The 26770-nt window shown below is 44.8% G+C and overlaps 1 protein-coding gene across 3 annotated transcripts in view; it reads left to right on the top strand.

Moving 5' to 3' along the window:
- The window catches only part of RBFOX2 (RNA binding protein, fox-1 homolog 2), a 255627-nt gene that overhangs the window by 52507 nt on the left and 176350 nt on the right, over positions 1 to 26770 (top strand). For all 3 annotated transcript variants that reach the window (XM_019544824.1, XM_019544827.1, XM_019544828.1), the window contains exon 2: positions 18085 to 18135. In XM_019544824.1, coding sequence (XP_019400369.1) covers positions 18085 to 18135 — 51 coding nt within the window. The remainder of the gene's footprint in view (positions 1 to 18084; positions 18136 to 26770) is intronic.

The following is a 26770-nucleotide window of genomic DNA, read 5'->3' as shown; positions in this document are numbered from 1 at the left end:
TAGGCAGCGGAAGCTGGAAGGGGGAACCCTGGTACTCTGGTGGCAGCAGCAAGACAGCAAAAGTGTGGGTGATGCCTGGACCAGGAGCCCATGGCCACAGTTTAGGGCAGGGGCGGGCAATTATTTTAGGTGGAGGGCCACTTACTGAATTTTGATAAGCCATCGAGGGCTGCATGACAGGCAGCCAGGGGCAGATGAATATTAATTTTAAAAAAATTTTAGGGGCCCTGTGGGCCGGATAGAATGGCCTGGAGGGCTGCATTTTGCCCACCCCTGGTTTAGGGGCTGCGTGCTGCCCACAGGGTGCCAGTTGGGCAGCCTTACTGAAGACTATTCTTTTAGCTTCTAGCAAGTGGATCTTCTCATGCAGGCTTGTCAATTTGGCAGTGGCACAGAGCTCTCCAAGGGGTAAGCAGCAGTGTGAAAGTTCTTTGGGGTGTTTCACTCCCCTTGTAGGGATGCTGCATCCACTGATAGACTGACAAGATTAACGTCTGCCCTCTCCCCTTATTTATCTCATTATAAGTGAGCAGTATGCTAAGTGCTTTGTTACTTATGCTACTTTTGAAGCAGAAATTGTAGGGGGGTGACGGGTTGGATCTGAGAAGCAATCCATTTGGCTGTACTGATTTGTCTCTTCTTGTGGTGCAATCTCGTGATGACTCTTGTGAGCTGAGAGGGCTGTTGAGCTGTGTGAGCCTCACTTGAGGGGTTTCATTCTCTCTTATAGATGCCCTTTTGTTTGCTGCAGTCTCAGGGAGAGGAGTTTTCTGAGAGGGGCGATAAAGGGGGCAAGGCTTACTGATTTTTCTTTTTTAAGAATAAATGATTTTTGGGGAGGGGCTGGGAGTTGCCTTGTTCTAACTGATTCCAGATGGTGCTGCTCGAACACAAAGATTGCCAGTGTGTTTGGGAGGGTGCTGACTGAGGGGCCTCCCAGGCGCTTCCTGTGCAGCTCTGCAATCATACAAGCTTAATCAGAACCAGCCGTTGTGGCTGGAACTCCATGAAGTCTGCCTTTTCTTTATCCTGCTTTCTGAGCTCCACATTTCCCTCCGTTGCCACTCTTTTAACCCATTCCCTTTTCAGTTCTGGGCCTTTAGCCTTATATCTGCCAGAGCCTCCCTTGGCTAACTGTAGGAGGCTATATGGGACCCAGGAGGTGAAATTCAGATGGCATAGAGTGTCATCTTTGCAGGGAAGGTTAGTTTCTAGGGAAAATGTCTTCTGTGAATATCCCAGGATAATTTATCCAGTCAGGTCAGGAAGGCCCCAGCTCAGAGAATTTCCTCAACTGCTTGCCTAAGTGTTTAACTACTAGCCTTCTTGGAAAACATCTGTGCAACTTTCCTATCCCTTTTTGTTGCTCTACTGCCCTTAAGCTGTGCCTGCTTACTGTATTTACCCAGATCCAAGAGGATTCTGAATTTAGGATGACCCCGCCCCCCAATAATTAGATTCTTCACCTGGAGCATTTATACATTTCTTTATAATTTCCCATGTTTGGAATTTGATTACTGGAGGGTTGTCTTTAAATTCGTTCTCCTACCACTGCTGCAGGAGGGCAGGCAGTGGGAGAGTCAAGCAGCCTGACCCCCACTGCCTGTCCTGCCACCCCCATTGCCTGTGCTACCCCGGACCTGTCCCCCAATGTGGTAACTGCCCCCTGGTACTTGTCCCCCCTGATGCCTGGACCCCTTGGCATCTTTCTATCCTCTACCCCCTTACTCTTGCTCCTGCATGGCTCTGGCCCTGCTCTAGCCTGGGGCACAGAGCATCTAGCTGTGCCCTGCCCCGACTGGCTATGCAGCAGCTGTTGCAGTGGCAGCAGCTCCAGCAGGGCCCTAGAGCTGAGCCTGGGCCCTGCTGCCGTGGCTATTGGGCTGGACTGGGGCTGGAACAATTGCATAGTCTGTGCCCGGGCTGGAGTGGGGCCAGAGCCTGCTACAGCTGGAGCCAGAAGGTAAGCCGTAGGGGGTCATGTGGGATGGGGGCAGATACAGAAAGAGGGAGAGGGAAGGAAGCAGCCTATGGCTCTGGCTCTGACCCCACCGCCAGGTCTTGGCTGAAGTTGGAGCTGCAGCTGCCTTTGCCAGCCTCTCCTTTCCCCTCCCCCTCAACCACCTTGTACTCTAATCCATGATGAGGGGCTTTTTACCGCATGGGGAAAAAAACCTTGTCTTGGATTTGAGTAAATACAGTAATTGTTGCCAAATCTCCACTCTTCAACTTTAAACCCATTTTTCTCCCCCTTGTGGAATGTGCTATAAATTAATTCTGCCTGGTCCTATTGCGAGGTTACTGATCTTCTCAGCATGCTTCCCAGGGATCGGGAGGCAGCTACTGTCGTCATAAGTCTTGCAGGAAGTCCTTGATTTCCTGGTTTCTCTTAGGCATCTGAGGCCCCCCCTACCCTCTTCCTGCAACTTTCTTAGAAGGAATGAACTACAGTGTTTGGCCAGCTTTGCTGCTCATAGTCCGAAGGAAGAAATCAGGCCTCTGAACCCACTTGCTTGGCCACAATTTGTTGGAGGTTGTTGAGCAAGTAAGTGGGATTTTCAAGCTCCAGGAGTGTTACATTGTGGCAAGTAGATTGGAACCACTTAAGTGCAAGGTGCTCCATCCTCTTTCCATGGTTCTGGTATCTACAGGTGGCTCCAACATTGGATTTTAAAGGCTCTGTGGGCCACTTTAAGCGTTTCCTGTGGAGCAGAATTGAAGGTAGTTTCTAGTTCAAAAGCACTGCTGCCTAGCTAAAAAAAGAAAAGTCAATATTCCGTGCTATTGACTTGTGCATACAGTGCATCCTCATATCTGCTGGAATACAGCTATTACTCAGTATCCCTCCAGGGCTGTATAATACACTGAATAGATTGTTGCGTACGTAGGTCATGTGGAAGCAGAAGCAGGCCACAGGCCCTCCTCCATGCCAGGGCCAGTGCAAAAATCCTGTCTTATCCAGCCTGCAGAAGTCTGGATATTTTTCAGATTTAATGTTGCTTTGGACAAACTCTGTTCCAGAGGGCAAAAATATCCTGAAGCAAAAATCCTTGTAGCTGATCTGGAGAAAGAAAAGCAAAGTCAGTGGAAAATTCTTTCCTAACCTCGAGAAAACACAGTCAGCTACTTCCAAGTCTACAACAGAGCATCTTTAAGGAAAAACTGTGTATGAAGTAGAATCTGCGGCTTGAAATACATTGGAACTACTTGGCTCATTCACTTTAGCCAAAGAGTTCATTCTGCCTACTGATGCTCCTTATTCTTTTTATAAAATTATACTTCTTGTTCTCTTTATGCATATGGTTCTTTCAAAGGGACACAGTGTCAGCTTTAAACATTGATTATGTTTGAAAATGTGTTACCTATTGTTACCTAGCACACACAGTTACTTAGGAGAACTGAAAAGCTACACATTCTGTCTCCCTTCTCTTTACATTGTGTGCTTTTGACTTAACTTGTGTGTAATCAAGTTTTATTATTTCTGCTGTACATTTGATTATTTCCCTTGTAATTTGTGTAAGATTGCCTACAGCAGCAAAGAAAAGAAAGTTGAGACTGAGAAGTTACATGTTGAAACAAATATTTCCCTAAAATGAAGAAAGGTGTTTGTGCCCTAAGGCTTGCAAAGAACAATTTTTCCAACTATTTAGTTGGTCTAATAAAAGATATCACATCTCCCCAAAAAACCTTGTCTCCCTAAAACAAGAATACAAGATTGCAGAATCTTAAAAAAATCAGGGTACTTTAATTAGATTTCAAGATGCTGGTCCTTTAGATTAAATTTACTTTCCTATGTATGGTGTATACAGGTGAAAAACAGCATGGCAAATAGTAAGGGAACACATGAAGAAACATCTGAGTAGCGGGGAGTGTTGAAGATGTGACACCTGTATTTCAAGTAATAAAACCTCACCAGGGAGTGTGGAGCCATTGGGCACAAAGGAATTCAGTACTGCTTTGCCTAACAGTAATAAGATCCTTTGCCTGTAGATCCTGTGTATTTTTTCTTATGAAAGGCACCTGACTACCTTGCACATTGTGCATGGCTAACTGCTCTAAATTATTGAAATTCTGGTCAGGGCAGAAAGCTATTTTTACTAATCTGACATCACTTTCCTTTTTTGTCTTTGTCATGTCACTGGGGAGTAAAACATCCCAGAGCTGGGACTCTGCCCTGTAAACTGAAAATACATCTCTCATGGTGTATCTTATTTTAGTCTACTTTTCCTGTTCTGTTCAGCTCTGGCTGGCCTGGGTTCTTTCCTACTTGGTTATAATTGATGCTTTGTCCATTAATTGTAACGTAGGACAGAGCCACTTGATTCAGGAATATGTTGCAGGGTGTTTGGGGCTCTGGAATATTGTACTATAGTTACAAGGATGGCTGTTCTGTTTGTCCTGGCAAAATACATGGCTGCACTGGAAGCCAAGAGCCTTTGTGTGGATTGGCTGCTGCGTGGGAGGAAATGTGGCAGTCTCACTTGTGCATGAGCTGCTTCTCTGGAGAGTACTTCCCTGCTGTCTGGGAACTAGGTAAAACCCTAATCTCAGGGGAATACATGTATTTCTAGGTGGGGAAATGAAGTACGTGGTTGCTTAAGAAATTAGAAAGATTTCTTCCATCATTGTTATCATCCTTATCCATTTATAGTCCCCATAGCTTGCTGAGAATGGGATGAGATTCGAAGGTCCAGAGGCCGGTGGGTTGGTGGGTACCAGGTACTTGTTGCTTTTTCATCCTGTGCAATGATTTACTTTATTCAAGAAAAGGCAAGAAGAATTTTCCATTTCCTGTGCTGGTATTTAGTGCAGTCCCAGTTGCTTACATTCCACAGTCGCTTCTGGATTTTGAGGGACAGAGAGGGAGGCATGAAGTGATCTTAATTCAAAAAGGGATAGTCCACTGCGTTTCCTTTACTTGCAAGACGCTGTATTCCAAATGTCTAAATTTAACTCCAATTCCTGTTGAAAGCATCATTTTTTGAGGAGAACGGGAAGCCTTGTATCCTGCTCTGCGAGGCCAGTAAAGAAACAGGAGGAGGTGAGGTTGCCATGGAGATGACAGTCGTGTGCAAGGGGAGAACAGCACGGGTTAGAATTCCAGGAAGGAAGAGGGAGTGATGTCATCAGGCCCCGTGGACTAGCCCGGCTTATGGGTGTGTGCGTGTGTGTATTTGTGTGCATGTGTGCAATTTTTTTTTCTTCCCACTAGAAACATCTAGGCAGTATACCCAGTCCTGTAGAAAGGACCCAGATGTATAATTTGGAATCATTTGCTTGAATTTGTTTGGACCAAACAGCTGTTTATAAACTCTGGACTTTTGAACATACAGCATGCATGTGTGTTGGTATTCTCTATCCTATAAAACATTTTTGTCTGGTATAACAAACAAGCAAAATGATTGCCAGCTCATCACATGCTCATGCCTCTGGGGAGTAGAATTCATGATTTTTGACTGCATTTGTAGAGTCCTTTGTCTCTAAATAAAATGACTGTGGTAATTCCACTGAACATTTTTATATATCCTATATATCTTTATATGTAGTGTGTGTGTGTGTGTGTGTGTGTGTGTCTGTGTACACACACGCACACACACACTATAATGTGTGAGACTTTTTTAACCTTTATTAATCTTTATTATTAAAAAAAATTAAATATTAAAAAAAAACCAGTTAAAACCAACCACATAAATGTACAGAACACCAGAAGGGGCTAGTCAGGAAAACAACCTATGAAGAACAAGTCGGTGACAATGAGGAAAATCCTTGCACTTCTCCCATTCCCACACACCCATGATTACACTTTAAGGACCAAATGGCCCTTCTTTACATAGCGGGGTGCTTCCTCAGTGGCCCGGTGGGATGCCAGCTCATCAGCCTTTAGGTTTAGGCTCAACCTCAAAGGCTAGATGCGTTTAAACTAGGAGCCAAAATTGGCAGAGGGTATCATCAGAACCAGACCATCTTTAGTGTTGCCATCCTAGCCTAGGAGAAAGTTGCAGATTGCATCCCTCTTAGCCTTCAGCCACCTGAAGCAGATTGCATCCCCCCTCAGCCACCCAGTATGGGATTGAAAAATATACAGTGCACTGGATTTAAGTCAGGGGCTTTCAGCCTTTTTTTTTAACAAGTGTAGCCCTTCTGTCTCAAAGTTTCAGCTCATGTACCCCTTTATATTTTTTTTTCTTGTTTTGAATGCTACCAATTATGTGATATAAGGCAGGCTACGGTAATTAACATTAAATACATTATTAATATATGCAGTATCTGGCTGATAAGTCTGTTGGGAGAGGAAAGCAGATCAAGGCCCCTGCAGTGAGGGAGGGAGTGGGGCTGGGGCTGGGGCTGGGGCAGGGCAGGTGGTGCGTAGCTGGGGCAGAGTATGAGGTGGAGCTGTGAGTAGCTCATCCAGGGGATGTGGGGAGAGGCATGGGTGTGGGTTGTGTGCCCCTGGATCTGAGCCTCTCTAATTAAAGTGCCACCATGTTTCATGTATAAGCATCCCCACAAAATCTCAGCAGGGGCGCTTGTGTTCAACAAACATTAGTTCAGGTGTCCCTACTGCAATTTTTAAGTGAAGGGATGCTGATATATGAGATGCAGGAGGCTGCTGGAGCGCAGTAATTGCCATGCTCCAGCAGATTCTATTAATTGAGTGTGCTCCAATGTGCTGGAATCACAGTGCATCGGAGCAGCCTCCATCCTTGTGTATAGCCACCCTTTAAGTCTAGTGCACCAAACAGGCTCCAGAGGTGGTGAAGAACAGCTGTAGCTGGGTATAGTCAATGAAGCATGGTAGACTGTTTCTGTCTCTTCCTCCTCCTTCTCAGAAAAGGCAAGTCATCGATGCCACCAGGTCCCAGTGGAAGGCAAAGATGCTGGTGGCCAGGGCCTTGTGCAGTAGGTGCCACTGGAGGTTGCCGGTCTTCTTTGTCACGGGTAATTCGTACAGTGTGTGCCAGGACAGGTGGCTTTGCCTGGCCCAGCAACCCTATCATGAGACAATGCCTCCAGGTGGTGCTGGGGCAGGCAGCAAAGATGCAGATAAGGTGCACAAGTACTGCCCACGTGTACAGCATCGCTCAAGAAAGAAAGGCTCTCAAAGCAGAAACTCCCACCAGTGTCCCCACCCTCCTAGGGCACTGGAAGAGACAGCTGAGTGCCAAGCCCATTGCCTTCATCACCATCCAGAGCTGGGGTGACAGGCAGCAATGAAGCCGGTGCGTCCAGAGAGCCCTCGTCCAGGAAGCCTCACTGCATGCTTAGGTGATCCTCCAGGGGAGCCGCAGCATCCAAGAGAGACCTTTTGACATCTTTACTGATATGTATTTTCTAGGCAATAGGGGACAGCAGTGTGCAGTTCATCTAATCTCCTGGTGTGATAACTTTTACTTCTATTGCATTTAAAAAATATTGAGTAGTGAGAGAATGGAATATTGGTACTGGAACCTCCATCTCTGTAGGTAGAAATCATTAACACAAGTGCACTTAGAAGGGAGTACGTAAATAGAAACTTATTTGATGGACAGTATTTGTAGCGTTGTTCTAGACTATGGCCAGTTAACAAAAAGTAACTGAAACGAGGAAAGTCAGCCAGAGGGAGGCTTGCTACTCTCTTTAAATAATGTTAATTGGAACTAGGTAGAAAGCAGTTAAGAGTTATACATCAAATTAGGCAAGGTACCCAGACCTCACATTTGAGGTGGTTCTGATGAGTTTAAACCTGGGACAATAGTGGCTCTGCCCTTTACACACATAGCTTTTCCCCGGAATAAATGGCAGGTAACTCTCTAATTAGCTGTGGTTGTCCCAGTGGGAAACAGCATTGTCACAGTGGGAAACAGCGTTGTCCGAGATACTTCAAACGCTTAAAAACAGACAGGACAAAGTCTTTTATTCTGGGATTTTACAAAGGTTCTTTGTTAAATACCAGTAAAGTACCAGGATAACACATTATGTCCCTGGGACAACTGGGAGAGGAGAAGAAAGTCTAATTCGAATTAATTGCCATTCAAACTCCTTGTGTAAATGACTGACTGGTGCATGCCTGCTTGGATGAGGGTCAAAACCTGGGACAGTTAGACCTAGGATAAATCTGAGGTCTGTTTTTAGCCACAGGTATTTAAAGTAGGACAATGGGCTTGTATTTGCTTAGGATCCCAGATTAAGACACTGTCTCAGATTAAACTAGACTGTTTTTACCTGTAGAGACCAGTTCTAAGACTGCTTTGATTCAGTTTTTCTGTGAAGGATCTGGGAGTTTAACTACTGTCTTTTACAACAAATGCAAAAGCAGGATCTAGAGCAGTGTTTCTCAATCTTTTTTGTACCAGGATTCATAAATATTGGCCAGTCCCGACCCAGTGCCCCTTGCTTCTGACCCGCTGGCTCCCAGCACCCCAGTGTGTGGGGCAGGGTGTGGGTGTGGGAAAAGGGTGTGTGGAGAGTGGGGGGGGGGGCAGGCAAGCAGCCCCTCGCAGGCTGGAACTCTACCACGGTTTCCCGTGCTTTTCTCCTTTGAAAGAGAATCCATTTTTAAAGTTTGTTGATCCATTTTTTTAAGTTTGTTTGTGATCCTTTTATATGTTCTTGTGACCCATAGGTTGAGAAACGCCAATCTAGAGCATGCAGTGCTGCAAATAGTGATGAAAACAGACACGCAATACATTGTGCACATTCCCACTAAGAACAAAGGTGTTCTCTTGCATGCTAGCTAATGTGTGGTAACTACCATGAAGCAAGATTCTACTGAAGACAAGGCAGTTTGTTGTTTCCAACCTGTTCTTCCTAATTAATGACAATGCTATCATTGCATTGTCTCTGCTAGTATTTTACTTGAGTTAGTGTGGTAAAAGCACATCCTTGGGTGGATGCAGTCAGTGTATTAGGCTTCCGCCTTAGTTGCTGTTCACACTGGAAAGGGCAGGAGAGGGCAACAAAGGCACGGGTCTAGTGTACCCTCCACTTAATGAGAAAAGTGCCGGGGTTTGTATCAGGGTGCTGCTTGGATCCTGCTGAGGAGCTTCCTTTGTTTGATATCTGTCTGTCTAGCACAGTGTCTGATAAAATTTGGAGCTTGATCTGCGCTACCACTTCAAAATCCTTTCTGATTGCTGGGGTGTCCAGAGTCAAGATGGCAAGCAGACTACATTGCTACCAGCTGGTCTCTGTTATTGAGCTGGTCTGGCTACCAGTGGCCTAACTACCAATGGACAACCCTACAGGGGAGATGCCTCTCTGTCTAGTGGGGTTCTCTCTCCTTGTTCTTAGTTACTGTGTTGATTCCTAATTTCCCAATCCCTGGATTTTGCCTGTTAGGACCTAGGACACTAGGAGCAGCTCTTCTGTTCCCAGTTTCCTGGCTCCTGTTTGTTGGCTTCCAGGTTTCGTTCTAGTTCCTGGTGCCTGCCTTCCTGACTCAGCCTGGACCCATTTGCTTCCAGACTGCCTTGCTGGCTCTCTGACCCCTGTGCTCCAGACTGCCTTGCCAGCTTCTGATGTATGCCTTAGCTTGGTGGTTGCTCACATCCTGGTCCTGTAAATCTGTTGCTTCCTTCTCTGAAAAACCTGGCTAGGGACTCCCAATTTGCATCCTTGCTTCCTGTTTTTGACTCTTCGCTAACATACAGTTCTACCCAGGGTGGTACTTGCCTCCTAACCCATCTGCCCCAAATGCCCTGGTTAATTGGGACTCTTGGTTCCCTGACGTTTAGTCTGTTCCTGGTCCCCTGGAGCGTGAACCTCTAGGGTCAAGCCCTGACTGCCTCCATCCTGATTGTACCCCTGTCATCTGGAAGGAACAAGTCCATTTTCCCCTTTTCCTCTAAATCTCACAATTCTACAGCAATGGTTCTCAACCCTGTGAGAACTGAAGGCACCCCTTGAAAAATGTCAGCTGTTAGTTTTCACTTGATTTTGGACCACAGAAAAATAATGGAGCAATTCTTTTGTTGCAAAGACTCAGACCACACCAGGTCAGAATGCTGAAATGTCTGGGTTTATCTTGTGAATCATGTTTGCACACCTAACAGTGATAAGATTGCCTGGCACTTCACAGCACCCCCCAAAAAATCTTGTGACACCCTGGAGTGCTGTGGCTCTTTGGTTGAGAATCACTGCCCTAGAGCAGCATTTCTCAACCCATGGGTCGCGATTCAAAAGTGAGTCACAAGAATATTTCAAAGGGTCATGAGCAGGTGCCAGAAAAACAAGGGAAAGCGTGGGTTTCTTTACTGTCCGAGCCCCCAAGGTCTGGAACAGTCTGCCAGCAGAGGTGGTTCAAGCACCTACATTGAACACCTTCAAGAGCAAATTGGATGCTTATCTTGCTGGGATCCTATGACCCCAGCTGACTGCCTGCCCTTTGGGCAGGGGGCTGGACTCGATGATCTCCCGAGGTCCCTTCCAGCCCTAATGTCTATGAAATCTATGAAATCTTGCAGGCTGGAAGTGTTCCAGCCTACAAGGGGCTGTTTGGGGTGCAACTAGCATGCAGCCAGGCAGGGTGGTGGGAGCAGCCCCAGTACCTAGATGAAGGTAAGTGTATGGAGGGCCAGGGCTTGGGGACTGTCGGGTTGGGGGAGTATATGTGTGGAGGGGATGGGTGTATTGGGGGGGGGCAGGTGCCTGTCAATACTGAGGGATGGTGGCTAGGGGGGCTGGGTGCCAAGACTGCAGCAGGGCAGGTGGAGCAAGGGACTGTGGGGTGGACACCAGCAGGACCATGGGGGTATGGGTCAGGACAAGCCATTTGCAAATGGGTGCTGGTATGAGAGGTTGAGAACCACTGTCCTAGAGTCTCCAGATACCTGAGATTGTGATGCATCTGTTCCATTGGTCTTCAAACCACTATGTGATTGTGAGGATGATCGTTCCTGTTGCTTAGGGAAACTGAAGGAAACCGAGTTCTCTGGTGTCAGTTTTATTGCTGTAGTTGAGAACCCTGTGGGTATTTGTGAAACTGATAAGAATTCTTTTTGCTTTCTTCAGCAGTATTCACCCTGGAGGTGTCTAATTGCAGATTAAGTTTAGATACTGTGTCAGTTAACATCTGGGAGGTAATCATTGCAACCAAAAGGACTAGAAGCTGTGATTTAAGTGAAAGCTAGAAATCAGTAGAAACCAATTCCCCTCCTGCAAAGAAAAGTGTTTGCCAAATTTGTCAGGGTGATGGATTCCTTTCCGGCTTACCAGGATGAGCCTCCAGCTGAAGTGTTTTGGGGCTTCAGATAAAAGGTAAACTGTTAACCGGAGGTCAAGAAAGAGGAGTTCCTAATAAGGTCCATTCATTTGTTTTATGTTTTCCAAGGGAGTTGGTTGGATCCCCAAAAGAATCCTTTTGGTCTGGCCATGCTGTGGTACGCAAAAGTGAACTAAGGTCTTTGTAGTCTCTAATTTCTATTTCACTTTTTATAGCAAAATTAAGGGAACCCATGGACCGTCCATGGTCCTAACATGTAGTGGTATTGCCTGTTCTTGAAGTTTGACTGTGTGGGAAGAGAAGTAGGGATAATGCAACTTCCATTCAACTGAGCCAGTCTTCCAGGTGGCCCCTACATGTGTATATTGTGTTACTGTATTGTTCATGCATTTAGACACTTCATTGGAGGAGTGGATGTTGAGTTTATCCTGTTCAAATACTTTTAAGTCTCCTTTACTTTGGATAGATTTTAAAAAAAATCTTCTTGGTCCTAATGCAGGTTCACTTCTGTTGATGTTAGGTGCTGTAGCATATATGGTCTATAGATGGCCATTTTCAGGGTCCTGTTAATTACCTACTTCCAATTGGATTAGATCGGGGTGTCAAACACAGGCCCCATGGTGATAGTCCATGGGCAAGATTGGGTCTGCAGGCTGATCCTGCACTTCATATGCAGCACGTCTGTGTTCTGGCCCTACTCACTGTGTGGCATGTGAGTCTACTCTGAGGCCTATGTGCAGTACCAGGCTGGATGATAGGGCTCTGCAGGCTACATCTGGCCTATGGGCCATATCTTTAACACCCCTGGTTTAGATGATGTCTAACTGGAAAGGATGTCAGCAGCTTGCAGGCTCTCTGTTTCAGACCGCTTGGTGTTGCCAATAATAGTGGAAATGAGCTTATGTTAGAAAAGGTGTGAAATTAAGAAAAAACAAAAACTAGGAAGTCTTACAGACTGTGCATGAACTTCAGTGATGTAATTGCAGGGTTAATTACTATTGGCTCCAATTTGCAGCATATATACTATAACTGTTACTGCTATACTATAGCTGTAAACACTGAGGAAGTGAGGGAGTCATGTATAAGAGGTTAGTATGGAAGCTTAAAATCACATGCGTGTGACAGAAATCTAATGCCCTTGTGCCTTCCTGCTCTAAAGTAGATTTCGCACCTGGGAAATACCTTTCAGCAATAAACACAATAACAAAATGTCCCCATGGCAGTTTGATTTGACTTTGGTGTCCAGCACTTCCTACCTAAATCTCTCTGGAAATGGCTGGTTGCAAGTTACTAATAGAGACAGATCTCTAATTTGGCATTGGCAGAAGGAAGTAGCAAGGGAACTGGAATTAGCGAGGGCTGTTCTGTCCCACCAGGTTCTTGCTCTTATTGGAAGGTAAATCTTTCTATGATCTGCCCCGTGTGTGTGTGTGTGTGTGTGTGTGTGTGTGTAATTTTCCTGGGTTATAGGTTGTAGCCATGTTGGTCTAAGGACATAGGCAGACAAGGTAAATCTGATATCTTTTATTAGACTAACTTAAGTTGGAAAAAGTCTCCTTAGCAAGCTTTCAGGTGTGAATGATGATGGGTATTTCAGATTGATCCAAAGAACCTTGTCTCTCTGTGTGTATAATTTCATCTCTTTCTCAGCTCCCTTTCTGTGAAAGGAGTTTTGTGGCGTATATAGGCAGAGATTGAGTTGGTGCTTCCTCCTTCCCTTTGGATCCCTTACCGGCTAGCAGGGATTTTTATCCCCACTTGGTTTAGCTGGATTGTTCTGTTCCAGTCCTAGGAGTTTAACCCTTTCAGTCTCCATGCCTTTCAGTTCTCAACAATAGCAAACTCTGTACAGAATAATCATGCAGCAAGACCCCAGATTCACAATTAGTGACCTGTAAAATTGGCAGCATTGGAGACTATTGGCAAGAGCCAGCTTTCCCCAGGCACTGCCCCTCTCCCCCTGGAGAGTTAAGTACAATTAGAGCTACAACATGCACAGCAGGGAATTTGCAAATAGTACAGTGCCTCATGGCACCATTTCTATATGAAAGGCAGAGGTATTTTTGACCCTTCTGTGACCTTACAGCTCTAACTGCTGCCTTCTTTCTAATCTGTCAACCTGTGCCTCGGAACGTAACTTCTTGTCATTTCTTGTAAAACAATATTCTTAACTTTTTTTTTGTTTAATCTATGCTCCCCTCTTCCTCTCGGAGTCATACTGTGGAGATTGTCTGTATTGCGAACTCTCCCTGCACATTTTTTTGCACTTCAGGCTAGTCTTGAATGCTGTGGACCACACTGTATAATTCTCCAGCTACCTCTGCCTGCTTTCTCCCTGGACTGGCACCATGGGGCCTGAGTTTGACACCCCTGATCTAATCCAATTGGAAGTAGGTAATTAACAGGAGCTGTAGCAGCTGCCTTCCTCTGCTGCCTCCTATCCAATTCCAAGACAGGGGGCTCCCCCTCTTCCCTCTCCCTATGTTAAATGGGGACTCCCTGGGTATTGCTACTCCTTGTAGAAACAAATGGTTCGATAGGTGACTTTTTTATATTAAGATTTTTTCACTTAGGAGTCCCATCAGATTTAATTTTGTCTCCCTCCTGCTTTGGCCTTGTATTGTCTTCTTTCAACTGCTTTCATTTTGGTGATATACAAGAAGCATCTCTTTACCTCTGGTCATTTTGTTCACCGTTTTTGCCTTGCTTGCTTAGGCAGTTCCTTTAGTGTTTGTGAATAAGGGCACCCTCAAAATACTGTTCGTCTTCTCCTTCGACTCAAACCTACCTATTTGCTTCTGCTGCCTATAATGTTAGAGTAATCTGACCCCAACCTTTAAATCTTTCTAAAGTCTTTGAGAATCTAGTTGATATTTCCGAAACTTTTTGAAGACCAAGCTCTGCGTCAGTGACTCCAATACTGCCGAAAACTTCATCCGTGCTTCCCATCTTATCTAGACAGTTGCGACTCTCTCTGGTTGTCATGATGACCCTTGGAATGTCTTGAGCTACTGATGTGGCCCCGACGGTAATCATAACAGTTAAACACAACTGTTGGGAATAATTTTGCTTAATCTCATTTTTAGTTTCTTCAGAAGCAGCCTATGCATTAGTTTTCGCAGACATGTAGCTACAAGAATGATTTGAAGAGTCTACTGTTTCATTACTGAGAGCATTTGAAACCAAATTGTTGAATTAAAAAACAGCCCCGACAGCAACAGCCCCCCTCCCCCCTGCAACATTTTAAATCTTGGTTCTATAAAAGCAAGGAAATCTTTTATACAAAAAATACTGAAATAATTGTTCTCTAAAGGGTGGTTCTTACTCATTTTCAAAACTACATTTTATTTTAAATTCATTAACAGAGAAATAGGAATTGGAGTCCTACCTTTAGAACAAATAGCAACTTAACATTGAGAGAGTTTTCTTTTTTTTATACTAATCCTTTCATAATATCTTTGTTGGAAATAGGTTTACCATACCATAATTAGTGCCAATCTACATGGAGAGTTTAGAGAAGATGGTTTACTTAAACACACATACCTAGGAGCTTAAACCAGTGTAAAACTGATGGGTGGATGCTGAAGCAGAGGCAGCAGGCAGACAGCAGTGTGTGCATGTACAGGTGGAAGGAGGCCCTCCAGCAAATTGTGTGATATCCCAGTAAAGGGCTCTGTAAAATCACTTCTTATTTAGCACAATTGTGCATTAATTTAATTTACTGATCAACTAGGGTGCCTTCCATGAGAATAGTGGGCTGAATTAAACCACTGGGGGACCAGATTTTTGATTTCATGCAGGGCCGGTTACCTGACCTAGGGAGGATTAGAAAGAATGTGGTTTGGCTTCAAGCATTATTATATTCTGGCCTGGTGAACAGCTGAGTTCTTGGGCTAGTAGGTGCAGGTGACTTTTCCAGGTTTGAAGATTCGTGAGCCCACCATGATCAGCAGTTTCAGAACTACCTTTATTTATGTGATTCCAAGATGAGGTTTTTATCCTCGTTTAACATAGGGAGAGGGAAGAGGGGGAGCTCCCTGTCTTGGAATTGGGTAGGAGGCAGCAGAGGAGGGGACGTGGCAGGCAGCTGCTACAGCTCCAGTTCTGGGCCCAACCTTGGGTCAGAGCCAGAGTCACAGCTGCTCCCTGCCTCCTACTCCCCACTGTCTCTGCACCCCTTGTTGCTTTTGCCTCATCTCCTCCCCACATATCACCAGCCTACCCTTCCTCCAGCGCTGGCAGGCCTTTGTCCCTGCCCCAGCTGCAGGAACAGATCATGGGCCCATCCCAGTCTTGTAGGAGTGGTGCTGGCTCTGTGTTGCTGCTTTACAGCCAGGCTGGAGCTGTGCTCTGTGCCCCAGGCTGGAGTGGAGACGGAGCCAGCTGGGTGCCATAGCAAGGGTATGGAGGGGAGGGGCAGATGGTGAATAGGGATAAAGAGGGGGTAAGTGGAGGTGGCAAGAGGCTTGCCCCTACATTGTCTTCACACTGCCAAACCCCCTACTGCCTGACCCCATTACTCCCAGCTATAATTTGTCCCCTTACAGCCCCCCTCACTGCCTGTTCCACCCTGCCATTGCTTTCCCTGATGCACTGGTATGGGGATGAATTTAAGACAGCCTGCCAATAATTAGGTTATAGACATGGAAAATGAAAACAAGTTTATACATTTTCCATGTACTGAATCTAATTATTAGGGGATTGTGTTAAAGTCTGGGTCATCTTGGATTTGCGTAAATATGGTACTTAGGCAGGTCAGCAGTACTTTGCTTTCCACTTGTTTCACTTTCTGGCTTTTATTACGTATGAGCAATGGGAAAATTTAAAAAACACATACCTAACCAAGAAGATTAATTTATAAAGTGCCGTTGCAGATATGGCAGACCATTCTGCCAGAGATATTGGAACACAAGAGTGGGATAGTAGTACAATATATTTCACATAGGTATCTAAGTTGGTGGAATACATTGCAGTATGACTGCAATATAATTATTAAAGCTTGTTTTATAATCCATGCATGAGGCTAGATTTAGAGTTGTGCATTTCACCTTAACATTGGCATTTCCATTCAATTTGAGTTTGTAATCTTACATTTTCAGGGCTATCTAATAGAGTTTTTTGCTTGTAATAATGCTAGAGAGATTGTTGTCAATTTTCACTCGGTACTCATAGCTTTGGGGGTTTTATCTTTATCTTTATTTCTCTTTTATTTGGGACTGTTTTTTGTCTCATTTGACCATTGTGTTATCTAGGACACTGACATTGATTACTATTAAATCAGAAGTAGCATCAGCCAGAAGGTTTGCTATCCGGTCGCCTTAGAAGCTCTTACATCCTACTTATTACTGTAGTATTGAGTAGTTTACATCTCTCTTCATGTTCTTAAACAGTTAAATATTTTTTTCACATTTCTGTGGGAATCATCAGGGCAGTTTTTGAGGGGAAGGGAAGGCAAGGGTGCCTTTGTATTAAACAGTCATGACGGTCATTATGTGCAACCTTGAGCAGCATAGCACATAGTACACAGACGCTGTGGGCATAGAGTTCAATCTCTGTATTGAGATTATAACTTGGTGGTCACTGAACTGACAGCATTACTTTATTTTTATTTTTAATAGGTTAGAGAGGCCTCATTATTAAGCTGTGGCTAGTCTAAGCTGAATATGTTAGCATCAGTAAAGAATAGATATCAAAAGACTGCATGCAACTTCCAGCTGATTCAATGCGACTGCTGCCACTTGATTTTAGAAACAGTAATCCTGGCGCAGTTTTGTTTTCAAAAGATAAATACGGGTCAGTTTTACGTAGTTTTTCCACTAGGAACAAGCTTTCAGGGTAAAATGTGTAGCTTGTAAACTTCCAGGCATCCTTTTGCCAAGTAACACCCAATGCAGTTTATAGTAACAGTTAATTTTTTAACTCTAAGCAGGACTGCATGATTGTTACAAAAATGCTTAGGGAAAGCAAAATACCTTCTGCAGTCAGCTGTTCTTACCCATCAGTGGAGGACAGAGCAGCAACACCAGAATGAGACCAAAAGCAAGCCTGTTCAGCTTTACTCACTCCCTGCCTTTGCCAAGGAAAGGGATTTGTGTGCAAGGTGAAATTGGCTAAGTTCTCTCCCCCACATTTGAATTTGCAGGTGTTGGGGAGAGTTTCTTCCTATTAATCAGAAATATAAAAATATCATTGTAAATGCTAGGAAACTGTAAGGAAAAATTCCAAGGATGAATAGGATGTATAAAGCTCAGATCTCTCTTTAGCCAAAGAAATGTGACAAAATTGCCAATGCGGGGAGATGCATAGGCAAAGAACCCATTTGGGGGTGAGAGAAGAAAAACTAACACATAAATATTCCCTTGTGTGTGTGTGTGATATTGCCCATGCTGAGTAGGATTAATTGAAGTTGAACTGTGACAGGTCACAGTGTGAGAAATGGTGCGGGAAGGAGTGAATTCACACTTTTGTGGCTATTGCTTGAATGCCATTTTCTTCCGTACTGGGTTAACTGGTCAGCAGCTTGCTATTTTTACATTGGAACAAAAGTTGTATTAAAAAAATACCTAGAAAATTGCAAAAATCATAGACATCTTGAAATTCCAGGGACAAGGTGGGAAGTAGCTAATGATTACACCATGCCTATGATTTTTCTTACTCCATATAGTCTGGAGTATGCTGCTCCAAATTAATCTGGATTTAGATGCATTGAGTCACGTAGGAAATAGAAATTTAGTAGGAAACTTTCATCTCATCTCTCTCTTTCCCCAGAACGTTTCAGATGCTTATTTCTAGCTGAGTTGAGATGGTATTCAGCTCTTTTGTTTCTCTTCCTTTCAAACACTGTGTTTACCTTTTTATGTTTCTTTTTCTTTTTTATCTTGCAGAACGAGCCTCTGACCTCAAGTTATCATGGATACCCAGCAAGAGACAATCAAGTAAGAATTTGATTCCAATAAACGCGCGCGTGTGTGTGTGTATGTGTAGGTGTGTTGGCAGTGGACTTCCTGGCATTCTTGTTGTTTTGAATACAAATGTGTATGTCACTGGTGGAACACATCTGGAGTTAAAATAAAACAGTTTTTTGGTCCTATATTTTGGCATATGGCTGCATTCATTAAATGTTTCTCCTTACTAGTGGTGCACCGTTACAGATTTTGTTGGCTGATACCAATAGCTGATTATTAACTAACCATATTGACCGATGCTGATCTGATAACTGACTTATATACTGACATATATACATCTTTTTTTTTCTTTTGGTGCATTCCAGCAGCCTCCTGTGTCATCTGTTTCGGTGTCCCGGCACTTAAAAGTGGTGGCAGGGGCACTTGAACTAAAGCTAATCGAGTGAGCTTTAGTTCAACCACTGCTGCCACCATTTTTAAGCATGGGGATGCTTTTAAGTGGAGTAGAGCCAAGTGGGTGAGGGTGGATGCGGGCTGCCCACTGTGGGCTCGGGGCTTTCTGCTGCCTTTCCCCCAGGAGGCGTGTGGCTGTGCGCCCCCTGCCCGCCCGGCAGCAGGGGGCACAACTTGCCCTTACTGCTGCAAAGTGGGCAGGCAGCACATAGCTGGTGTGGGGCTCCTGAGGGAAAGGCAGTAGAGCTCTAAGCCCACAGTGGCATCTGCCTTGCACACAAATCGAAGGGGACAGATGCCCCCCATGTTTTCCTGGGGGATGCACAGTGGCAGGGAGCTGCTTCCCCTTACACTCCCTGGAAAAGCTGCCCATGGGTTCATCCTAGTCCTTGCCCCAGCCCTGGGTCCCATGCACTGCCCTGGCTGGGCAGTGCTCCCAGCCCTTGCCCCTGGCTCACTCCCTCCCTCACCATGGGGGCCTTGATCTGCACCCCCCATGCTCCTTCCCTTCTCTACAACTCTTCCTCTTCATGGACTTACTGCAGGGAGCTGCTCTCCATGCTGTCCGGCTGTACTTCTGGTTACGTGCATACGTGTGGCTGCACACGTGCACGTAGGGCCCCCGCATCTTGCTCCCAGCAGTCCTAAGCAGGACCCCTTGCAGCTACAATGCTGTCCACCTGCATGGGGAAACCATTTCCTGAGGGAACCCAGGCATTCAGGGCCTTGGCCAGAAAGCATAATTACTGGTAAACATTATCAACTGCAATGGCCAAAAAAAGGTAATAGCCAAGAATGTCATTTCCCTTTTTATCAGTGCCAATCCAATAGGCAACCAGTATATCAGTGCACCTCTATTGCTTACAGAATTTCATCAGCCCTGGCCTTCAAAATCTCCTCACTTCATATCTCAATTCAGACTCCTCTCCCTGCTTCCACTCTCTTCAATGTAAATGTTCAGTCTGTGGACTCTGTTCTGTTTGACTGTCATTGCTGTAACCTCAGCAGCTGGCGAGGAAATTTTGGCCATCATATGTTTGTTGCCTTTTTATAGTCAGTATATTTTTCACCCATCTGTAATGCAACTACAAAACAGCACATGAACTCCCCAAAATAAAAATTGATAATGCAACAAAATTCAATACCTTGTTTTAAGAAATGGGGTTAAAATCAAGCTTTTCCTTTCCTCCAGTACCATTATCCAAAAGCAGACAGCATTCATTGTAGCTCAGGCCCAGGATAAGCCTAGTAGCAGTTTGGGGAAAGGCTGTTGACTCTGTAACATGACATTTAGAATTGTGAAACTTGACCGTGGCATTCAGGAGGTGTATGGGAGTTTTCATGCAGGAGTGAACCATTTAAAGTATCCATTGGAATGAACCAACGAAAGCAAAGCAGTACAACTAGATGTACAATATGGGCCATGAGCATTACGCATCTATCCTAGTCAGGCTTCAGTGAGCTGTTGGGTAGGTTCAACAGTCATAGAATCATAGAAAATTAAGGTTGGAAGGGATCTCAGGAGGCCATCTAGACCAACCCTTGCTCAAAGTACGACCATCCTCAGCTACATCACTCCAGCCAGGCCTTTGTCAAGCCAGGCCTTAACCTTCAAGGATGGAGATTCCACCACCTCTCTAGGTAACCTGTTCCAGCACTTCATCACCCTCCTAGTGAGAGTTTTCCTGATGTCTAACCTAAACTTCCCTTGCTGCAACTTGAGACCATTGCTCCTTGTTTTGTCACCTGCCACCACTGAGAACAGTCTAGCTCCATCTTCTTTGGAAATACCCTTCAGGTAGTTGAAGGCTGCTATCAAATCCCCTCTCAGGCTTCTCTTCTGCAGACTAAACAAGCCCAGTTCCCTCAGCCTCTCCTTATAAGTCATGTGCCCCAGATGTGTAACCATTTTTATTGCTTTCCTTTGGACTTTCTCCAACTTGACCAAATCCTTTCTATAGTGGGGGGGCCCAAAACTGGACACGGTACTCCAGATGTGGAGTACTGTTTGGAACAGTTTATTTTATTCAGATTAGGCTCAGAGAAAAGTTGGAATAATTTCTACCTAGGAGAACTTTTACAATCTTTTTTCCTATGCCTGAAGAAGGGTGGCTGTGCCCAAAAGCTTGCAAATAAAGAATTTTTCTGCAGACACGTAGTTGGTCTAATAACAGACATGACCTGTATCACAAGTTCTGATTCCTTTTGCCTCTAGACCAGGGTCAGGCAATTTATGAACGGCTCTCGGCCTGAAATGACTTTTGGCAAGCCATCGAGGGCCACATGACAGGCAGCCAGGGGCAGATAAATATTAATTGTCTAAGTTTCTTAGGGCCCCTGTGGTCTGAATAGAATGGCCTGGTGGGCCGGATGTGGCCCATGGGCCGCATTTTGCCCACTTCTACTGTAGACCAATATGGCTACACCTGGGATATCTTGCTAAAATCAAGGTATATCATGTCCACTGCTTTCCCTACATCCACAGAGCCAGTCATCTCGTCATAGAAAGCTATTGGATTGATCAGGTATGACTTGTCCCTGGTGAATCCATGCTGACTGTTCTTTATCACTTCTCCTCCAAGGGCTTAGAAATGGATTCTTTGAGGTTGCATGATTTTTCCAGGAAGTCAGGTGAGGCTGTCTGGTCTGTAGTTCTCTCGATCTTCCTTCCCTTTCTAAAATATGGGCACTACATTTGCCCTTTTTCAATCATGCGGGACCTCCCCTGCTTGCCACAAGTATTAAAAAATAATGACGTTGCAATCACATCAGCCAACTTCCTCAACCCCATGGACTTGTACACATCTAGCTTTTGTAAATAGCCCCTAACTTGTTCTTTCACTGCTGAGGGGTGCTCCCCTTTTCCCGAAACTCTGCTGCCTGGTACAGTAGTTTGGGAGTTGACCTTGCCTGTGAAGACTGAGATGGAAAAGGCTTTGAGTACTTCAGCCTCTTCCTCATCTGTCACTAGGTTGCCTCCCCCATTCAGTAAGGGATCCACACTTTCCCTGACCTTCCTCTTGTTGCTAACATACTTGTAGAAACCCTTCTTGCTACCTACCCTTCATTTCCCTTGCTAGCTGCAACTCCAATTGTGCTTTGGTCTGTGGCCTTCCTTAGGACTTATATTTGAAGGAAGGCTTCCTGTTGACTGAACATGCTATGTGCACATGAAGCAGAATGGTGAATTTGGCTAGACTGGACTACCACACCTTTATATTAGTTCTGTCACTGGTACAAAATGTGAGATCTTCTCTATTAAGTTTAAGCAGTGTAGGTCTCTTGCAGGAATTGACTTTTTTTATCTTGTTTAGAGCCAACCATGCCTACCTGCAGCCTGATGACAAATTTGCTTGAAGTGTTCTGTGGTGAGATCCTATAATACCAATTGTTACCTTAAAGAGATCTTACTCCACCCTGCTGAAAGCCTCTGAAAAAACATTAAAACTCCTACTTTTGTAACCTGTCATCTCAAGCCTTAAGGTTGAATCCCAAAAAGCAGTGAGCTGGAGGAGGATCCATCTTCCTTCTCTGTTACCTGTTTTTCAGGCACCTGAACAGGGTGGAATAGGATCACTCTTAAGTCCCTAAGACCTCTTAGGGCTCTAACAGATAGAATAGGATCTGGCCCCTAGTGTAGATTGTGTTTAAAGTAGCATAGTTAACAATTTACAAGATATGGGGTGTTGGCAGGTTTCTCTTTCATTGCTCTAGTAGTTCTTTAACTGGGTGTTGTGGCCCTATAGTATGTTCCTAATAATAGGTTATTAACGTGTTAGTTGTTTGTTCTCCTCTGCATGGGAGCCTCTGTTTCATGAGTAGAGCTGGCTATTTATACTGCATTGTGTAGAAGTTTGTTTTAAGACTTTATGTTATAGATTTATTTTGATGATTGGCAGGTGTATTTTGATCCACAAGTGCCTTCATTTTTGTTTCTGATGGGTTCTACTGATTTGGGAATTGTAGGATCTGTTTTGGCATCAACATCCAGAGCATAGAGTGGGAGCTGCTGGGCAGTCATGATGCCCCTCAGTGGGTGAGCTCAAGGCCTGTATAAGCTGGTGTGTGCGTTTCCGATGGTAAGGTACCACTATTACCTGAATCCAAGACCATTTCAAATTTACGATGACCCTCAATCATTAGATTCTATAAATGGGGGGTCATCTTAAATTTGTCCCTATCCTCCCCCTACTGCATGGGGAAAGCGTGGCAAGGAGCAAGTGGCAAGATAAAAATAATGGTGGGGAGAGGGGTACACAGCGTGACCCCTGTCCCTTTTTCCCCCCTTGGGTGTCTGTTCATCCTGGTCATTGCCCCCCCTGCAGCCTGTCCCCCAGCTGCAGCAGCTTACCCTGTGATGGCTGTAGTTCCTGTTCCAGTTACCTCATGCCACCCTGGACCTGGTCTGGGGGTGCTCTAGCCCCAGCCCTGATACTTGAATTCAAGACAAGCCCCACCCCCCTTCCATGAGGTGGGGAGGGAACTCTTCTTGGATATGAATAAATATTGTCCTTTTATGTAGGTTACCTGGTAGGCCAAAAAATTCCACTTTTAATGTGTATGTTTTCACTTTAGTAAACCTTTTCGTAAAATGATTTCTCCTCCATTTTTTTACTCCCTTTTGTTTCTTGATCTGTGTTGAGATTTCCCCCCCCAGCGTCCCATTTGGCTCTGAAGCAGATTAAATTCAGGTCTGGTTTCCGTTAATGAGGTTTCAAGGCTTTTAGCTAATCTGATTGGGAGCCTCTAACCTGATAGCAGCAGACAGCAAGCCCCCTGAAGCCAGGGGCTGGATCTGGTGTGGTAGAGATGACAGCGTGTGATCTATCACCTAGTTCTGGGCATTTGGGGGTGTGAGACTGTGGGGAGCAAGTCTGGCTCCATAGTAAAGTAGTTCTGAGATGCAGCAATAATTTGGTCTGTTGAATGAGATTTCTGCTGCCCTTTGCCTGGGAGCTGGATTTAAAAGCTCAGTATCTATCTCTTTTCTGAGCCATTGCATTTTCTTTTCTCAAACAGATGTGCTGTTCTTTTACTAAGATACCAGAAATGGTGAAACTGAATTTACTTGCAGGGTGCCTCATTGTCAGACTGTAATAGTAGCTCAGGTAGAGATGCTGTGAGATGTATACTTAAGCTTTCTTTCCTCACCTCATGCACCATCCTACTTGTCCACTTTTTTAATGCCTTTTTCACTCCTTTGAGCTCTTGGGGCCATTAATTGATGACTGTAAACCTTTCACTGTTGTAATTACCCCCTCTAGTGGATAAACCATATTCAAACATGCATGGTTTGTCTTCCTTTCCCCTCCTTTTGCCTCTTCTCTCCCCATCCCCCCGGGCCCAAAAAATTGTGACTGGCTTGAGGTCTCACTATAAGCCAATGTGAGAATGCTCAAGTCTGCAGAGCATAGTTTGATACCTTTACCATCAGCCTGCAGATGCAACACTGAATAAATGTGGAATAGGGATTTCTGAGGAGGCCATATTTCTTGCAGTCTTAATAACACTGTCCAGGTGCTTTATGAAGGCTGAATTTTCTGTGCCGGTTCACTGGACTCACTGTGCCTTGCCTCTGGTTTGTAGCCCTGTCGGCCTTTACTGCCTGAACAGTCTCCCATGCTTTAACCCTTAGTGGCAACAGGGGCAAGACAAATGTTCATGGCCACCTCATCATGGCACAGCGTTGGAGGGAGCATTATTGGTGAAAAAGGAAAACGGTCTGTTGTAGTTGGCTGCACTAAAGTAGTTCATTCTCTGTGGGCTCTTCAGTTGTTGGCCCTTTTGCTGAGCCTGCCAACGGGGGGACTGATTGTGGTGGTTTTTTCTGTGTTGGCCCACTGGGCTCCTTTTCTGAAACTCTAAGTTAATGTTGCATGTCCTACCAAACCATCTCTGTGTGGAAACTGAGTTACTATGGTGCAGCTCCCCCATGCAGACATGCTCTTCTGGAGTAATTACTCTGCGTTCAGAGAGCATGCCTTTATAGCTATGCCAGTCCCTTTCCCCATGTAGTCAAGTTCTGTGATGTGTTGCTCTAGTACTTTCCATGCCGGTATCTTGAATATGCTTAAGCCACTGCTAAATACTGCCATTTCTGGAATGGAATTAGCTACAAAAAGCAGGGCTGCTTCTCATTGTGGAACGAAATGAGGGAGAATAATATATTCAATTGACACTGAAAGGTGGGAAGAGGAGAAGGAGATTTTATGTAGGCAGAACATGATTGTGTAAATTGGAACTGGGCCAGGAGGCTGGTGCTAGAACACCTCTTTGGTTTTTTTGTAAGAGATCTTCAGTTACCAAAGTGGTAAGGATGTTGGTTTGAACATCCTCCTTTAAAAGATTGCACTTCTAAGTGTACAGAGAATTCTCATATTAAACTGGGCCATTGGTTTAGTACTAATTTGAAGGGAAAAGCACTGCCTTTTACATCATGACAGCTATTTCAGCAGCACGTTTTCCCTTGCTGGTTTCCTGTCCAAGCACTAACGAGCCTTTTCTTGTGAGTGAAGGTGAGATCAAAGCACAAGGTAGCATGGGCACAAATGGTAACTAGCGACCTCTTTCATCGCTACTCTTTTGCACTTGGTTCAGCCTTAAAGTGAAAAGTTCCCTGATCTCTTTGCAGCTGAGCTGCCCTGTGCCCTTATATTCTTATTTCTTTATTTATTTAAATGCATGTTAGAATTTCTGAGCATCTTATAGGAAAAGATGGGCTCCCCTCCTTGTGGTTGTGAACTCATCTTGAGGTGCATCGCCGATAGAGGCTGTGGAAACAGGTGCTCTTCTACGCTATTTGATCCATTTCTGGTGAATATGAGCCAGCAGTGTGCCTTTGTTGCCAAGAAGGCTAATGGCAAACTGGGCTGCATTGGTAGGTGTGTTGCCAGTAGGTCAAGGTAAGTGGTTATTCCCCTCTATTCAGCACTGGTGAGGCCACATCTGGAATACTGTGTTCAGTTTTGGTCCCCCCCAGTACAAAAAGGATGTGGACAAATTGGAGAGAGTCCAGCGGAGGGCAACAAAAATGGTCAGGAGGTTGGGGGACATAACTTCTGAGGAAAGACTGAGGGAACTGGGCTTATTTAGTTTAAAGAGGAGGAGACTGAGGGGGGACTTAGCCTTCAACTACCTGAAGTGGGGTTTGAAAGAGGATGGGGCTAGACTGTTCTCAGTGGTGGCAGATGATAGAACAAGGAGCAGTGGTCTCCAGTTACAGCAAGAGGAGTTTAGATATTAGGAAGAATTTTCTCACTAGGAGGGTAGTAAAACACTGGAACAGGTTACCCAGAGAGGTGGTGGAAGCTCCATCTTTGGAGGTTTGCAAAACCTGGCTGGACAGAGCTTTCATTGGGATGATTTAGTTGAGGCTGGTCCTGCTTTGAGCAAGGGGTTGGACTAGACGACCTCCTGAGGTCCCTTCCAACCCTATGTTTCTATGATTCTAAGACTTGCAGAACCATGCCTGCTTCCTATAGGCCCTGCACTACTCTTCCTCTCCTCCCCATCCCTTGTGATATGTGGAGTTTAGCAACAAGGCTATTTCTGCTGAGATGCAGAATGTGTTTGTTGTATGGGAGGCAGTACAGCAGAGTAGCCAGGCTTCCTGCGCTTGCTCTACAGATGCATTGCTGCTCTGTCTGGGGCTCCCTCTCTGTTATGTATAACATCTGTAGGACTAATTTGGAAAATGGAATACCTTGCCAGGAAATTCAAGGAAGAAAGATCTTCCAATTTTCCTCTGACTGGTTTGGTATGGATCTCTCTTCCCTACCTTGCTTCTTTTGGAGAAGAGGTGAAATGTGGGATTGGCACGTTTTGAACAGCAGGGCCTAGGGATTACCTTCTTTAATGTAATGCTTGCAGATTGATATTTTCCTGCTAAAACTGTTAAAGATTATGACATGACAGGAAATGGCTTGGCCCCTTGTTATTTATTTGCACTGTTGTAGTATTTAGGAGCTACGGTCATGGACCAGGACCCTGTTGAACTAGCTGCTATCTTAACATCAGGATATATATATATATATAAAATAAAAGCCCTCTTCCAAAAAAAAAAAAACCCAAACCCAACAAAAAATAAAACACTCCTCCCAAAACTTTTACTGCTGGTAGCAGTCTTGATGCTTCAGTACATAAAAAGAGATGTCAAAGTCTTTTGGTTGTAAATTTTTTCTGTTTGTAATTTGCCTTCAAAAACAACATGACC

This window comes from Crocodylus porosus, unplaced genomic scaffold, assembly GCF_001723895.1.
Source record: "Crocodylus porosus isolate Cpor-Errol unplaced genomic scaffold, CroPor_comp1, whole genome shotgun sequence".
Taxonomy (NCBI): Eukaryota; Metazoa; Chordata; order Crocodylia; family Crocodylidae; genus Crocodylus; species Crocodylus porosus.
The sequence above is the reverse complement of the archived record's forward strand: the minus strand, read 5'-3'. Positions and strand labels throughout refer to the sequence as shown.